The sequence below is a fragment of the Musa acuminata genome, chromosome BXJ2-4, assembly GCF_036884655.1.
Source record: "Musa acuminata AAA Group cultivar baxijiao chromosome BXJ2-4, Cavendish_Baxijiao_AAA, whole genome shotgun sequence".
NCBI lineage: Eukaryota > Viridiplantae > Streptophyta > Magnoliopsida > Zingiberales > Musaceae > Musa > Musa acuminata.
In genome coordinates this window covers 3863132-3880829 of record NC_088341.1, presented here as the reverse complement: position 1 = coordinate 3880829, position 17698 = coordinate 3863132, and the positions used below count along the sequence as shown (strand labels likewise).

Here is a 17698-nt window from a genome sequence, read left to right as displayed (position 1 = left end):
ATATAGGAATATAATTAAAGAAAAGGTTGGATTAGGCAGTAAAGAGGCGAAGACTGAGAAAATAAAAGGAAATATTAATAAAGTGGGGTTATGTGATAAATAGCCATCAAATCATGATATTAAACTAAGGATGGCTTGCACAGGAAACGTGTGGAAAGGGGTCCGACGTATACGGACTGTGAAGACAGCTTTTCTATTCACAACTCTCGTCCCAGGAACCGTCCATCTCTCTTCCACTTTCCATCTCGGCCGTCCATTTCAGTCGTCGTGGAAGCCGATCCGAGATGCTCACGATTATTTACCCTCGCGACGGAATGAAATCCCATCACAGCTCTTTGTCTCCATTAGGAAAGAAAGAATAAGAAGGAAAAATCTCCATCAACAATTGTAGCGAGTGGAAATCGAGAGCCCGAACGCCCCCTTCTTGCTTTGCTCGAGCGGGTGGAAACGACGATAATTAGGGTTTTCCGAAACCCTAGCTGGGAATCACCAAGATCCCTGGCTTGAAACGATCCATGGAAGAACCAGTAGGAGGAGGAGGAGGAGAGGATTCATCGGCCGTCGCTGAGCCCTATCCCCCAAGTCCACCAGGCGACGATAACCCGCCGCCGTCGTCGCCGCAGCTGCCGGTGGCCGGCGAGCCCGGCTCTCCTCGATGCCACCAGGCGGAGTCTGGATCCTTGTCATCCTCGCCCCCTTCCGGCTCTGACCTAGCTGTCCCGAAACTTGTGGCCTTGGAGGCTGTCGGCAATGCCGCCCCCGCTGGTGATGGTGATGCTGTCGGCGGGGAGGCAGCAAGGGAGAGTTTGGAGGAAGCCGATGACGCGCAAATTACGCAGTGCGAGCAGGCGGTCGATCACCGCGAGGCAGAGGTTTCGATGCCTCGGGGTTCCCTTGCAGCGTCCCCTTCCCTTTCTGATGGCGGTTTTGAGAAAGTTAAGGCTTTTGAGCCTGACGCAAGCGACATCGCTGCTGGTGATGATGACCTCTTGAAAGAGCCACTGCGGATGGATCTGGAAGAGGTTGAAAAGACGCCAATTCCCCAGTCGCAGCGAGAGGACGGTGTGCAGGAACAAGTATCGATGCCTCAAGGCTTGCCTGATGTGGCCTCCTCTGGTTTTGATGGTAGTCTTCTGAAACCTGCTGCCTCTGAGATTCTTACCACCGCCACCGATGCATGTGAGGAAGATTCTGTGAAAGAGGCAATGTCAAAGATGGATGTCGACAGCGTGCCAATTCCCCAGTGGCATCAAAGGAAGGACTTTGTTCAGGAACAAGTGCTGATGCCTCGAGACTTGCCTGCTGTACCACCCTCTGGTTCTGATGGTGGTCTCCTGAAATTTGCTGCCTTTGAGATTGACGCCACTGATGCAAGTGAGGAAGATTCTGTGAAGGAGGCAATGTCAAAGATGGATGTTGATAGCGTCCCGATTCCCCAGTGGCATCGAGGGATTTTGATGCCTCAAGGCTTGCCTGTTGTGTCATCCTCTCGTTCTGACAGTGGTCTCCTGAAATTTGCTGCCTTTGAGTCTGACGCAACCACCTCCAGTGCTGGTGGAAAAGATTCTGTGAGAGAGGCAATGTCAAAGATGGATGTTGACAGTGTGCCAATTTCTCAATGCAATCAAGGGAAGGACTTTGTCCAGAAAGAGGTTTTGATGCCTCAAGGCTCGCCTGCTGTATCTCCCTCTGGTTCTGGTGGCTCTCTCCTGAAATTTGCTGCCTTTGAGAGTGATGCCACGGATACCAATGCATGTGATGACGATGCTGTGGAAGAGGCGGCACCAAAGATGTATGTAGATAGTGCTCCAGTTCCCCAATGTCATCAAGGGAAGGATGGTGTTCAGGGAGAGGTTTTGATGCCTCAGGGCTCACCAGCTGTATCCTCCTCTGGTTTGAATGGTGGTCTCCTGAAATTTGGTGCCTTTGATGTCGACACCTCTGCCAACAATGCAGATGATACTGCTACTGTGGAGGAGGAAGTGCCACAGATAGATGTTGATGGTCTGCCAAATGTCACATGCAAGCAGGCGGATGTGTGTGAGGAGGTGGATGTTTCAATGCCTAAGAGCCCCTCTGCTATGTTGCCCTTTGGCTCTGGTGGAGGACTTGAGAAAATAGCATCCTGTGAGCCTGTTGCTGTTGCTACCACATGTGATGATGATGCTGTGAAAGAGGTGGCATTGGCTTGTGCAGACACACTGGACAATGTGGCACTTCCCCTATATGAGCAGATGGTGAATGCTGAGATGGGAACTAAAATGCTTCGGGGCTCTCTTGATGAGTTTCCCTCTGTCTCTGATAGAGGAGATGAGAACATTGCCGCAATTGAGCCTGATGCAGCTTCCACGTCTTATGGCAAAACTGATGCCATGGATGATGAGGCAGCACAGATGGATGCAGAGACAGATGACACACTGGTCGTTGTGCAAGCAGGTGGAGGGCGGCGGAAAAGGGGCCGACCGACTAAGTCTCAGGTTGCGAGGACTCCCTTGAAGAGGAAAGAGGAAGAGGAAGTGTGCTTTATATGCTTTGATGGAGGTGACCTTGTGGTTTGTGATCGAAGGTTAGTATGCTTCATCTGGCTTTTCATTGTGCCTGGGCTTCTTTTGTATGAACTTCTCCTTTATTTTGTTTCTAGGGGTTGTCCGAAGGTATACCATCCTTCATGTGTCAATCGAGACGAGGCCTTTTTCCGTTCAAAGGGTCGGTGGACCTGTGGTATGTTCTTCACTGTTCCTTCTACTCTTTCTTCTGGCTTGTCTCTTCGAATTTTTGCTAATGTTTCGTAGCTAGGATATTTAAATTGGTCATGGAATTGGAATATGTCATGTTGTTCGTAACTGTCTGCAAACTTATGTATTCGTTGTTTGTTATAGAACTAAACTATTAAAAATCTGTAACAAATCATGGTTCCACAAATGAATAAAAGATTGAATAGCTTTGATTGCATTATTATGATAAATATAAATTTAGCTGCAATTATGAAGAGGGCACACGCTGCATCCCTAACATTGTACACTCATTATCATTAGAAGTACAAGATTAATAAAAGGGATACTTGGTGCATCCCTTACTTTGCATAATCCACCTTTCTTGTATGTTAAAGATTTGTTGTTAGGCTGTTTGGTGCATCTCATGTAGTATGCAATTTTAGAACTTATTAGGCAAACTTCTGCTGTAGTAGGTCGACAAATTATATTTGGTTTGAGTGAGAGCTAACTTCCTTAATTGTAGGGGGTATGACTTTTTATATCACCCTTCCTTGACCCTGATTGGCAGAACTGTCATGTGTAGGACCATAGTGTTGGCTAAATTTTATATATTTATGCTGATTGAATTTGAATTGTTTAACTTATGTTGTTGTACAGGGAGAGTATTTTCATTAAGATCTTCACCTCCTTATTGATTTTGTTTTCATAGTTGGTAAGTTTGATACATTACACACATGAACTCCATGTTTTTTGTTCTTACTTTTGGTATATTTAAGAACCATTGATTGTGATCAAGTGATCTTGTTTAGCAGCCCTCACTAGACAAAAGGTGTGATTGTTTTGTTTCTTCAATTGGCACATTATGAGAGAAAAGTATGAAAAAAGTCTCATGTTGATGATAGAGCTCAATGAAATTTAGATTTATGGGCAATAACAGAGGTGTATCAATCATGGTTATGAAATAACATGATATTAATAAACAGAGACATCAAATCTAATAAATAGTAGGACACAACATGACATGAAGATAACAATTAATACATGTATATTTTATATTATATTTTATAACGTATTATATAAACAATCTATTATCATCATATGTGAAGTTTTGTGGGAGCATATAATCCAATCATGTAAGTAGCATATATTTAATTTAAAACAGTATTTCAAACACAAATAAGTGACACAAGGAATAAGTCAATAGCCCAAATTACATATGAAGCCTCAAATTGATGGCATGTATATTAGTACATTAACATAAACAAGTGTAGGTGGTATTAGAGCCCTAATTAGTTTTCAGCCACCCATCGTGTCTTGAGAATAGTATTTACAATAGCTTTCAGCTACCCATCACATCTTGAGAAATGTCCAGAAAGTGTTAGTGTTGGGCATCAACATAACACGAGTACAATGAGCATTTGAAGTCTCTGTGCTTCATAAATGAAGGTTAACAAATTTTGTTTTAGATTTTGTTCCAAAAAAATTGCCTGAACTTTTTTGGGTTTTAATAATAGAACATCTTGTATTTAGATGAGGCCACCTGTACACAAAATGGTATACTACTGTTGCAACAAGATGAAGCCAACAGAACCATACATCTTGTGTGAACAAAAAAAGGCAATAAACTAATTTGTTTTGTTAGTAAGAGTGACAACTATGAAAAGACAACTAATTGGTTGAAAAGTTTGTGATTATGAATATTCCTCTTGGCTATTTAATGGCAGATTTAGATTCTCTTCTTATAATTCCTGAGGAGTTATTCACACTATTGTCTAATATATTTCTCTTCTTATTAACCCACGTGATTGTTTAGCTAAAGCATTGTACTTGGTTCTAGTTGAGTTGAAATTCAAAGTTGTCAACATGGTAGTTTATGATTTTGATTGTTTGGTTGAATTCAAGGATTTAAATCTTGGTTTGGTACCATTTTGGTAATCGGTCAGACTGTTATGAGTCTGATGATACACTGGCCTGTATCGCTCGGTATTGTCCAAAAAAATAATTAAAAAAATAGTAATGATGGGTACCGACCTATATAGTTTGGTACCATCTTTGGTCAGACCCGTAGGCATTGGTCCATACATACTGGGTATGTGATTCCTTGGTCGAGTTAACAGCTGGTGGTTAAGTTTGACAATTGCAACTATATCATGGAAGGAAATATGTAGAAAAATAGGAAGAACAGGTATTAAAGTGTTTTAGGATGGTTGCTAGTGTGTACTAGGCCTTGCTAGGAAGTGTTAGGCTTTTGCATCTTGGATTTCAACTGGATAAGAAAAATTGCAGATAGATAAATTGAATTGCCAGGTCCAGCAGGAGAGCATCATATATTCAAGTACTGTCACATTTTAGAATTGGCTTGTTCTCTCTCTTCTAACTGCCTTTCTTTTTTCTCCTTTTGAGCCAAAAACAAATTATTTTCGTGTTCAGCATCTTGTTCAAGAAGTTAGAAAGAACCATGGTTCTTCATTTCCTATTCAGTGTCTCTAACATATTTGTTTTTTTGCAATTAGGTTGGCATATATGTAGCAGCTGTGAAAGGTCTGCCCACTATATGTGCTTTACTTGTACTCACTCTTTGTGTAGAGGGTGCATCAAAGAAGCTGGATTTTTTTGTGTTAGAGGAAACAAAGGTTTCTGCGAAACTTGCATGAGCACTGTGATGCTAATAGAGACAAATGCGCATGGGAATCAAGAAATGGTTTGTTTGATTTTCTAATTTTGTTTATTGTTCGCAATTAAATTATAACAAAAAAATTGCAAGAAATTTGCTTGTGTGAAGATGTAAATGTTGCTGAATTATAATGGTTTATATTGTTTCTCTGGATCTATGTATTAAATTTGGCCTTTCTATCTTCCTTCTAACTTTTAATTTTTAATCACATGATTCTAACATATTAATGAAAAAAGTATTTCTGTTGTATTTAATTGGTTCCATGTCTAGTCCACATATTAATTAGAAACTTTTTGTGTTCTTTTGATAGAACCCATCTCATGGATATGCATTCTCCTTATACATTTTAATGTTGTTGGCCACATTTTTTAAAATACCTGTTGGATTCGTATGTACTGCCTAGTATGAGTATCTATTGGTCCAATCAAGTACCGATAATGGACCATGCAACTCAGTATACCATATAATTTTTATAATTTATTCATCTTATGAAGCAGTACAGGTTAAAATACTTCTCGGTATCTTGGTAACATACCAGTTTGATATGTTATCAAAATGGTTGTGTACATCGTAAAAGTATTTTTTAGTTCTTTTTTTAGTCTGCTGACAAAAAGATAATGTCAATTAACAGAGTTCTGTGGCAAGCATATGAATTGCCTTTTCAATTTCATTCTGACATATTAGAGGAATCCGTGGTTCATTGTAATAGTTTCTTGATTGGAAAGCCGATAATGTTTCTTCATAATTTGATATGTCATGTCTTGTTGGCTCTTTTGACACTGGAATATATTAACCAAGTTTTCATTATGCATCATCTTCAACCATTTATGGTGGGATGATGCAGATGCAGTCTTCCTTTGGATTTGACAACATTGGTAGGGTTGATGTTAAGAAGAAACAGTACTATCAAAATAAATTGGATATGGCAAATCTTTGTAAAAGTAAAAATAAATGCAACTAAAGGCCACCCACCATCAAAATTTTTCATTCTATTACATATAATTTTGTCCTGTCCCATGAGTGGGAGTTCATTAGCCTTGTAATTAAGTCAAACTAAGATTCATAGATGAATATATATGGATTAAGATGCCTCTGTCTTTTGGTTTTTTAAATATATTTTGGTTATATATTCCATCAAATAAAATATAGAAAGTATATTCTTGTGATATTTGTCATTAATGTTAACTAATGACCTAAATCATATTGGATTATAATCAATATAAATAAATTTTTGGATCAAGTATTTCAAGATGATAAAAAATAATATCTTATTTTATAATATAAAAAAGAAATGTGAAGCCAAAATGCCGTAAAAGAATCTTAAAAAGATTTTCACCATATTAAAAGACACAGTTGACAAATTGGCCATGGCTATGACCAAATATCTGTTTTAGTGACCAATATGTATTTCAGAGAATATAGTGGTAAATATGCTATTTGAAAGTTTTACATGGCAAGTATGTAACAAATCATTCTCTCTTCTATTTGGAGCATTTCTAATTTTATAATATTCTACTTAAAGAGATGACCAAATCTTCCAAAAGTTGAATTATAAAGATTTAATTACTTTCTTGACATATTAAATACTAGAAATAAGACCTAAACATCAATTTTACTCTAATTTAATACAAATTAGAGACAAGTCTTAGATTGTTGCACTGTGGAACCATCAACCATGACTCTGAAAAAAGCAACCTTGGACTTGATTTGAATATAAGCTGAAACCTCTGGCTTCATTCAGTTTAGTTTTATGCGGGGCACTTATGCATCTGTTTTTATGTGCCATCATGATGTTTATTTCCATGTTGCTATAGTGTTTTCAGAAATGATAAAAGCCCAGTATGTTTTTTGGGAATACCAAAGTGGTTCTGTCTTCAAATAATTAACACAATGTTTCTCCCTTTGATTTAGTTTGTGGTTACTATGTAATATTCTATCCACGTCATCTCCAATATCGTAATATTGTGATATTTTTTGTATATGCAGGTCGGAGTAGATTTTGATGATAAAAGTAGTTTTGAATATTTGTTCAAGGACTACTGGTTAGATCTGAAAGCAAAATTGTCATTGTCATTAGAAGAGTTGACAAGGGCCAAAAACCCAATGAAGAGATCTGATGTGGCCATTGGCAACGAGGAATCTTCTGATGATTTGCATCATGTTAAAGAAGAACAAATAGCAAGTTCAGACAGCTCCTCAGAGCACAAAGAAGAAAGCATTTCTTCTAGGAGGAAGGTAAGAAAAAAATCTAGAAACACCATCAATGAGGAAGTCTTGGTAAAAGAAGTAGAAACTCCCAGGCAATCTGTCTGCAGGGATATCAGTTGGGCATCAGATGAACTTTTAGAGTTTGTGGCACATATGAAAAATGGTGATAGATCTGTCCTATCCCAGTTTGATGTTCAAGGTCTTTTACTTGATTACATAAAAAGAAATAACCTTCGTGATCCTCGTAAAAAAAGTCAGATTATTTGTGATTCAAGGCTTAAAAACCTTTTTGGAAAGCCATGCGTGGGGCATTTTGAAATGCTAAAACTTCTTGAATCACATTTTCTTATAAAAGAAGTTTCACCACTGGATACTGAGGACAAGCAAGGAGGGGTAGTAGATCCTGATCCAGATCCAGATCCAGATCAAACAGATACTAAAGGAATTAGTGATGCATCCATGAAGCTAGCTCCTGATAAGAGACGAAAAACACGGAAAAAAGTGGAGAAGGAATTATTGACAAATCTTGATGATTATGCAGCGATAGATACTCATAACATTAGCTTAATGTATCTGCGTCGCAACTTAATGGAGGAATTGCTTGATGATATTTCATTTGATGAGATAGTTATTGGCTCATTTGTAAGAATAAGAATTTCTGGTGTTGGTCAACGGCAAGATATGTATCGTTTAGTCCAAGTTGTTGGTAAGCTTTACTTGCTATTTAAACATCTCATATTTTATGGTGTTTGCACTAGTAATATTTATGTGCTGCCTTCATTTTCTATACAGGTACAGGCAAAGCAGCAGAAAGTTACAAAAGCGGTAAGAAGACTACTGATGTGACACTTGAGACTATAAATTTAAACAAGAAGGAGGTTATTACCATTGATGCAATCTCAAATCAGGAGTTCACGGAGGTGAACCTTTTTGTTTTTAACTGACATTTTCTTCCTGCTCGTTTGCTGTTATGGTTTTAATTTTTTGAATTAAGGATCTTCATTTTCTCTTCTTTTCATACCTTTATAAAACATGTGTGAGTTTTCATATGTTTTCTCTTGCTATAGACCTTTTGAATAAAAATTTACTAAATTCTCTTATGTGCACATCCACAAACATGCAAGCTGGTGCTCAACTGCTTATCTTATTTCAGTTTATATTTGAATGCACATATTTAACATAAGGAATAAATGGACTCTTGCCTTTTTTGATCTTCCATAATAGTTTACATTCTACTGACAGATATGTACTAAGATTACTCATTATCTTGAGGTTATTACCATGATCTCATCTCATATCAGGAGCTCACCTTTTTTTTTATTAGAGCTTGCATGTTTTTTCCCACTTGTGTTGTTTTGGCCTCATAGTCTTTTGCATAAGAGGTTTTCTCTTTTGCTTTTCTTTCCATAACATAAAAGATGTGTTGCCTTTATACCTTGTTCATCTCCATGGTTATTTTCTTACTTTAGACCTTTTGATTAAATATTTACTAAATTCTCTTGTGTGCACATCTGCCTACCAATCTTATTTTTCACTATATAGATTATCACAAACTTTATCTTATGAATTATAGTTATTGGACATCTGAATGCTGATCATACCAAGTGATATGGCAGGCATCGTTTGAACATGCAGGTCCAAAGGAGCCTTGATGCAGCAGAGGGCAGATTTGTAGAAATCCATTATAAAGTTATGGACAGCAAGTAAACTGTTTCATGGTTCTTCCAGCATGTTTGGTTGCAGATAAACAATATCTAAAGTTGATTTAGATATATTGTTGGAGCAAGATACCTCTGATGTAGACTAGATCTAGTTCCAACAAAAAATAGTCTGTTGTTGTAGAGGAAATAGTGCTGTCTTTGGTGATGATTGATCTGCAAGTGTTGAAATTTTTTAGCCTCAGGAACTTTGATTATAAAAGGTTGCAATAGTAGGTAGTAACAGAGGAAGAAAGAGAAAGGGAGCAGAAAGAGTAGGAAATGGTGAGGAGAAAAGGGATTGGGACAAGGAATACTAATGGAGTGGCAAAAGAAAAACTCATATCTTTCATAACTCAATGCAACACAATTGATTGATTCATCTATTATTTCTTATATGGGCCTAAAGAGTCCTATGATTTGGACTCTTAAAAAAAAGATAAAATCAGTCAGATCCTGTATCATCTTAGCACTATACCTTATACATATCTAAATTGTTAAGACACCTAGAATAGATGACTATTAACCAAAAATGAAATTAATTTGGAGGAAAATAATCTAGAACCGAAAAACTAAAATTAACTAAATTTGACAAATGAGAGACTTAAATTGCAAGCAAATTAAACCTAAAAACTGAAGGCTTGAAGTGATCATAACTTAGACTACTAGGATACTAATCTAAACCTTTAGGTTGCATCAGATGCTTTTGTTGCACCAAGTCTGTGCATGAGATGCTTGTCCACCATCTTGATCAGCAGTTTAAGCTTCATAATCCTACGATGAAAATCTATGCACAACCTTGAACTACTTGATTAAGCCATGAATCGCTGGGTATGCGATGCTCTCTGACTTTGATAGGCCAAGGAGTTGAAATTTGTAATCCTCAATTAGGAACAGGTCAACATATGCGTATGTAGGTTTTACATGCATGGCTTGATCAATCTGTGATTGTGCCATATTGATGCTTTTATTTTGTTGCAAGCTTTTGCTACCAGTTGATCAATTGTCTTGAACAATGATAATTAAGCTTTTTGGTGTTGCAGCACCTAATGCTTGATGATGGCTCCTCTTCATTTTGTAAATATCTTGGTTTGCCATCTTCTTATTCAGGCTCCTTGGTTTTCCAGTTGAAGACAAGTGGCTTCCCAAGAGCATGATTAAAAGAAAATAGACATTATCACTGGACAACTGGAAAGAAAAGCCAAGTGATGCAAGGAGCTTGGATGCCAGAAATGAGTGGTATTGATTGGAGATTACTTGGAAATTTTGTGACAATAAAGGATAACAGCTGAAAATCAGACAATTTAGTGGTTAGAAGTTAGAAATGACATGATTAGTTAGGAACTAAACCGACAACTTCAAATGTTCTGGTACTCAGTTGAGACCATTATGGGATCAATTAATTTTGTCCAATCTTGATGATTATAAAATAATTCAGGGAGACTGGTATCAAACTGCTGCGATCTTGATTTTATTTTGATTGGGATCAGCCAATCTAATGAGACACATACCTTATGCAAGCTAGACCTGCCCTTTGGCCTAGCCCAATTAAAGCATCCTTCCTAGACTTAGACCCTTGGTCCATGTTAAAGATTGTTGTTCCAATAAAATGGGGTGCAGAGTTCCTCTTTTGTGAGGTGATAGGAGTTGCCAGCTTTTGTCACATATTAGAAAGGAGTTAGCACTCCTAAAGTTGCACAAGTACAGGGTCTATAGGCAAAATACGAAGGGGGGTATTTGGTTAGGGCTTAATTGAAGTGGCAAAATTTAATTACAAAGGTAACTTGGTCCTATTTAATAGTTTGTTGTGGTCGGAGTGTAGGGCCTTGTGAGCCTTCATAAGATGTCAAAAACAACTATTATATTTTCTAAAATATTCAGTAATAAACTAACTTTTAGCTCTTAGTTTGGTGTCTTGAGGACTTTGCCTCTCTCAAAGACAGAAGCCCCTAGTTATGCATGCTTTTACCCCAACATTTGATATTGAACTGGTGTTTAGGCAGTCCTGCAGAAATCTCGACTGACTATCATGGGAGATCAAATTCTACAGATGCAAACTACTTGAAAAAGACTCTTGTATGATGCTGGGATTTTGGCTATTTGTGGAGATGATTACAAACTTCAAGGTTCTTCAAGGTTATCTGTCAACTGGTCAAGTGGGTATATTAATTAAATTAGTAGAATTTTTTTTCCTCAGATTAGTGCCCTTAGAGATCCTCTCCATTATATTTTTGGTGTTGGGATGCATGTGTATATTTTGTTTGGGGGTGGGGAGGGGTGAGGACCACCAACAGTTTTTGACTTTAAACAATGGAGGACGTAGCATTACATAACAGGATAAGCCAATCTGACAGGTTTCTAGAGACATGATTGAGAGTTGAGGCTAACTAAATGAAGTATTAGATGATTTTTCTGTGAGGCAAGATCGGACTTGCTCTTTCGTTGTAATTCTCTTTAGTTTATATGACAAAGTTACTTCCAGTAGCTCCTCTGCATAAATCTTTAAAGTTTTAAATGGTTGTATTTGTCTATTTTATGCTGCTATAGAGTTGAAAATTATTTTATATTTTAGTCTGTTTGGCTGACAAGTTGTTTGGTCAATATACTTGACAAGATCGTGTTCTTCATGTAGGAGGAATGCAAACGGTTGAGACAAAGTATTAAATGTGGATTTATTGATCGACTAACAGTGGTATGCCTCTGTCTGCTTATCTTTATTTACTTCAACTTGATCTATATGTCAAACAGAATATCTGAAAAGGTTTTTGTTATTATTTATAGGGTGATGTTCAGGAGAAGGCTAGATCTCTCCAACCTGTTCGAGTAAATGATGTCAGTATCTTTCTGCTAAATACTTTTATTTTGATAGAGAAGGTATAAATAGCCTTTATTCCTGGTATAATATTAATCATGTTTTTCTTTGACAGTGGCTAGAAAGTGAGAAGTTAAGACTTGGTCATCTTCGTGATCGTGCGAGTGAAAAAGGTCGTAGAAAAGAATATCCTTTAGTTACACACTCTTTCTATCAATACTGATTCTATTAAGTCCTGCTGCTTATCATAACGTTTAGTGTTTTTTGAAACAATTAAATTATTAAAGTTCTTTTCACTTAGTTAATTTTTAGTAAGTTCCTTGTTTTTGTGAGTGCCTTGAGAGGCTCCACGAGTTGATTATCATTTTGTGGTGGTGTTTATAAACAATCTCTTGTGCTTCAGCAATTGTGCAAGGATGCTTGTGTGTTTGACTTGTAGGGAAGTGTGACTGTCTTCTTGTGCATTTGGTTGTGTACTTGTGTTCCTGTTTGCACATACATGCTTGCAATATCTGCCCTGTCTTTTTGGGTTTACATAAAGAAATCCCAGAATTCTCTCATTTTTAACTTATGGTATTTGTCAGCAGCTGCCATTCTTGTGCCTAGAGGACCATACTATTTGCTCATATTATATGGATGTTTGACTGGGAACATTTTTGTGGATTGAACAGTCTCAAGATTTTTCAACTGCCCAGTCTCTGCAAAATATGTTGAATGTCTTGATTATCATAAGTTGTCTACGTGAAACGAAGAAGCATAGTTGGTTTTATTATAATGGATGGTATTTTTTACTTTCTTCATGGGCAACAATTCTATTATGTGGCTTTTCAAAGTTTTATATGAATCACACATTGTTGTTGTTTCTAGCACATAAGAGTTATCATGTTGTTCTGTGGTTGTGCAACTTATATATTGCAAGTGATGTCTAAGATTCTTCTTCCTGTTCTTCTCTAATCAATATACAAAGACATTTAAAAAATATAAAAAAACCAGCGTTATTATGTGCAAGATGATGGTTGATTGAATAGTTTACTTCTGGTTTCTGTTACCTGGGTAAAACATGCTATGCCATGGCAGGTTGGACATGAAAGTTTAATCAAACATATCATTGTAGTTAACTGTTCTACTTGTATTCTGTATATCATTGGAGTATTAGCAACTTTAACATGAAAACTCCTTCCTTTAGCTTAGCATGTAATTTTCCCTTGCTACAGTGTAATCCTCATGTCTTGGAATTTTGGAGGAGGTTTTTGCTCCCATTTCATAATTTTGAATTGCGGCTAACAAGTTAGATCTTTATAATTGTCGACTAGGGTTTTTCTTTCCGGAAATCAATATTCTTTTTTACCTTAATAGCTCCCCACCAACTCTAGAGTGTTGAGGCTGGATGGACCTTTGGTCATAAGTCTTTCAAAGAACATTTTGGATATCAAGTGTCACTCTAAGCTTGATTGATTTTCTTATTGCTTAAGATATGTAAAATTCTTAGCAGAGTATTTAGTACTTGGTAAAGATGCAACACTTTCTATTGCTATCTGAACTCTTAGCCATTTTCATGTTACATTAGTTGTCCTGGGTGTAATATTTTTATCTGTGTTGTCTGCTTCTGAATAAGCTTGACATGCTTGCAATTTTTTTCTTATTTGATGCTGTGTTGTGCTGATTATAGTCAGATCATCTAAACTGATTGCTTGCACTAATGATCTGAGCCAATAAATGTTTCTACAGCCTTAACTTTGTCTAACGCTTAGAGAGTGTATAGAGAAGCTGCAGCTATTGAACACACCTGAAGAGTGTAATCGTAGGTTAAATGAGGTCCCTGAAATACATACTGACCCACATATGGATCCCGACTATGAGTCTGCCGAGGAAGAAGAAGAGTCAGATTTGAGAAAGCAAGGTATAAGGCAACTTGGAAGTTCATATCACTTGTTTCTAGCCTTATGCTCAGATTATTTAGTTTGTTGATGCTTGATCTAATTTACAATTGAAATTGCTGAACATGCAGATTACTATGACAGGTCAAGAGGATCTTCCTTCCTTAGGAATGGAAGGGAGGTAAAGTCTCCTGGAAAAGGAAGTTCTACTTTAAGTGATAACCGGAGTAGTTCACGGAAAAATTCAAATACCTGGGACTCGAACCGAAGTGCACTGGTAGATGGTGCTTCTATTGCAGATTCCTCTGCTGGCAGAGATGTCAATACAACTGAGTTTTCCTTGAATCAGGCTAATGATGTACGCCAGGCAAATAATTCTGAGGCTTCAAAAAGTCATGTAACTGCAAGTGTTTCAGATGCTAGTCTCTATCATGAGAAACAGCATATGATTAGATCTGAACAGTCAGCTGATGGTCAACAAGAAAATCAAATAGCACCTTTACCTGGTGATCTTGCAGCAGTAGCAAATGAATCTGATAAGATTTGGCACTACCAAGATCCTTCTGGGAAGATCCAAGGGCCATTTTCAATGACTCAGTTACGTAAATGGAGTAATACTGGATATTTCCCTCCTAAGTTGAGGATTTGGAGAGCTTCTGAGAAGCAAGAAGACTCCATATTACTCTCTGACGCACTGGTTGGTAAATTTCAGAAAGACTTGCCGGAGTGGGAACCTCCTCACAACAGCACTTCCCAGTCAGTGATTGTTTCACCTACTGGATTTAGTGCCGGACCTAACTTGGTTGGTGTTCAGAGAGGAAGTGATGTTTCTGCATTGTCTAATATCAAGCAAAATGCACAAAAATCGAGCATTAGTCAGAATGAGAAATGGGCTACTCGGCAGGCTTCCTGGGCATCCCCCAAGATGGAAGTCTCTTCAAGAGGCAGGGTATCACCAAAGGAAGCCATTGGCAAGTCTGGGCAAGCACAAGAACAAAATAGTCCACGGCCACTGTCACCACTTAATGGCAATCAGCCTCCAGCACTGTCTTATCAGGTTATAGGCAGTCAAGTAAACACTGCCAGTAGGTCAGACGCATATTATGAGAATCCTCATCCTAATTGGAGTTCTACAAGCCAACAATTACCTAGCAGCACTTCTGAAGTTGAACCAGTAAATGACTCCTATCATAGGAGAAACGGTTCAACTAATGTTCCTCCTACTCCACAACCAAGCAAGAAGAGCTTGATCGCTGAAGGTTCTTTAAATAAGCATTTACCATCTAGTGCTTCTGTCCAAGCCATTGCTTCAGCCTGGGTTAACACGGGGGGCAGGGAGGAACCGCAGTCGTCCTTCACAATTAATGAACCCAGTAGAGGTATATCAAATTCATTGAGGGAATTGGGTTCATTTTCTTCACAAAGTGTCCCTGAGCAAACTGTTACTTCAGGTGGTGGACAATCTCTTGCTGCATCGCTATCTGCACCAGACACTGTATTCTTGGGGCAAGCCACAAATTTGAGCCACCATCCGGACAAAGTAGATGCTGCTGGAAGTTTTCAGAAAAAGAATTCTGAACTCGAACTGTCTTTTCTCTTGCAAAGCCAACATGATCATGGCAAGGAATCACTGAGAACACGTGGTAGATCTGCTGATGAAACTCGAAAAAAATCTGAGAGGCTTAGTATTAAATTGGACACCAGTGTTTCATCTGAAGATCCCAAGGAAAAATTCCATGCGACTGAAGTGGGAAATATAACACCAGCAGCCAGTTCCAATATTTACAAGGCTGATTCAGAGAGGAATCCAGTTCCTCTGACTGGATTTTTGGACAACCAGATACATCAAGCTTTAACGACTTCATATCCTGGATCTGATTTAATGTCAGAGAAGGTCTCATCTCGAGCGCCTAATCTGAGTGCTCATCCTAGTGATGCGGCTTCTAACTTATTTGTTCAATCTGATGCTTTGGAGTCTAGCTCAGCTCAGAGATCACAAACATCTGCAAATGCAAATGCTGTGCCTGTACAACCAAACCAGTTGGGTTTTGATACTGGATCTAATGTTCAAAACACTAGTTTTCCAGTGGCTTCACAAAATCCAAGCCCAAACTCAGGACCTGTACAAGGAACTGGAAATATGAGTTGGGCCCCAATGCCACAAGGAAACATAAATGTTGGCTGGGGAATGGTAGCACAAGGTAATATGAACATGCCATGGGGACAACCAGCTCAAGCAATTGCAGGTCTGAACATGGGTTTGGGAGCTCAGAATCAGGTAAATACAATGATGAACCCAGGTTGGGTAGCACCAGCACAGGGAAACACAAATATGAATGTAGCTTGGGTTACTCCAGCGGCAGGGAACACAAACCAAACTTCTGGATGGGGTGGTCATATGCAGGGAAATTTAACAGTAAATCCTGTTTGGGCAATGCTTTTACAAGGACAACCAAATCCTAATCCTGGCTGGGCAGCACCACCATACCCAAATGCAACCCAGAATTTGGAAGCACCAATGCAGGGAACCGTGAATATGAATTCTGCTTGGGGATCAGGACAAGGAAATATGAACCCGTCCTGGGTTCCGTCAGCTGGAAATCCTCAGAGCTCAAGTATTCAACCGCCATCACATGGTGGAGACAGGAATTCAGGTCAGGGTGACAATTTACAAGGCAACGACTCTGGGCATACAAATCAGAGGCCTTTGTGGAACAGGACGCAGGCTGGTGGAGGATCATCTCTGCCTCCAAGAGGGCAGACAGGCATATGCAGGTTCCATGAGATGGGGCACTGCAAGAAGGGAGCATCATGTAACTATTTCCATTCATGATGAAGAAAGAGCATAAAGGACAGCTGATTTTGTTTTATTTTGTTCAGTTTCTTTTCCATCTGTTTGTAGTGGTGGAAACCATGCATACTTGTAAGCTGTATTTTGTAATGCCATGTAGAAACTTGGATGGAGTTGGAAGATCATCCGAAGCCATCCATTACTGCCTTCTGTTTGACCATTTCCTTTTTGTGATTCCCTTTAACATTTGCTTGTTGATCAAAGACCGATCGACCTAAGAGCCCCATAGGATTGAAGAATTGAATTGGAAACCTACCACTTTCAGGGTTCACTCCAAAATGTGTATGGTAGGTGGAAGATCCAGCTTGTCTGAAGCAGCTTTTTGTGTCCTTGGATGGGCCATTACAACATTTGATTTGGATTGTTAATTGATCGGTTTGCAAATATATTTGTCCTCCATAATGTGCATCATTTGCCATTACAACATTTGGTTTGGCTCCATCTATTTGTCACATCAATCATATAGAGTTTGCAAGATCTACATCAATCATAATCCAATTGTTTAGGAATTCTTGTTCATGATTTCCAGCCACACACCGGTCGACAATCCTATTTGTAATGAACAATTCTCATGTTATCCTTAGGCCTTACTGTGGTTTCGGAATCGATAGTTCTGATTCATTACGAATTAGATCCAATTACGGTTTCGGAATCAATGGTTTCAAAATTAACAGCTTTAATTCATCGAAAAATAAAATCAAAAAATAAGATCAATTCTATATGATTTCAGTTCCATTCGGTTTCAGACGTGGAACCGAATAGACCCACGTTTCGTAAAACGACTTAAGACACCGGACACGTGGCACCACGAGACGATGCGCACGAGGTGAATTGTTCACGAAGCAGTGCCAGCACGGCAACGTCT

The 17698-nt window shown here is 38.5% G+C and overlaps 1 protein-coding gene across 3 annotated transcripts; it reads left to right on the top strand.

Moving 5' to 3' along the window:
- Positions 1–341: 341 nt before the first annotated feature.
- LOC135609560 (zinc finger CCCH domain-containing protein 19-like) lies at positions 342–16993 on the top strand. Of its 3 annotated transcripts, none has more exons than XM_065102942.1 (11): positions 342–2566; positions 2642–2721; positions 5228–5415; positions 7375–8302; positions 8389–8516; positions 11926–11985; positions 12075–12125; positions 12221–12291; positions 13851–14005; positions 14114–15361; positions 15434–16993. In XM_065102942.1, exons 1-11 carry the CDS (start codon positions 516–518, stop codon positions 16813–16815), a joined length of 6342 nt encoding a protein of 2113 aa, XP_064959014.1. In that variant the 5' UTR covers positions 342–515; the 3' UTR covers positions 16816–16993. The 3 variants fall into 3 exon arrangements, with proteins under 3 accessions (XP_064959014.1, XP_064959012.1, XP_064959013.1); XM_065102940.1 differs by adding an exon at positions 9232–9285 and having other exon boundaries at positions 14114–16993; XM_065102941.1 differs by having other exon boundaries at positions 14114–16993.
- The last annotated feature ends 705 nt before the right edge of the window (positions 16994–17698 follow it).

Coding starts and splice junctions, on each gene's coding strand:
- LOC135609560 (XM_065102940.1), top strand. CDS start 516: ATGGAAGAACCAGTAGGAGGAGGAGGAGGAGAGGATTCATCGGCCGTC. Junction 2,722..5,227: donor AAAGGGTCGGTGGACCTGTG/GTATGTTCTTCA, acceptor TTTTGCAATTAG/GTTGGCATATATGTAGCAGC. Junction 12,292..13,850: donor GAAAAAGGTCGTAGAAAAGA/ATATCCTTTAGT, acceptor ACTTTGTCTAAC/GCTTAGAGAGTGTATAGAGA.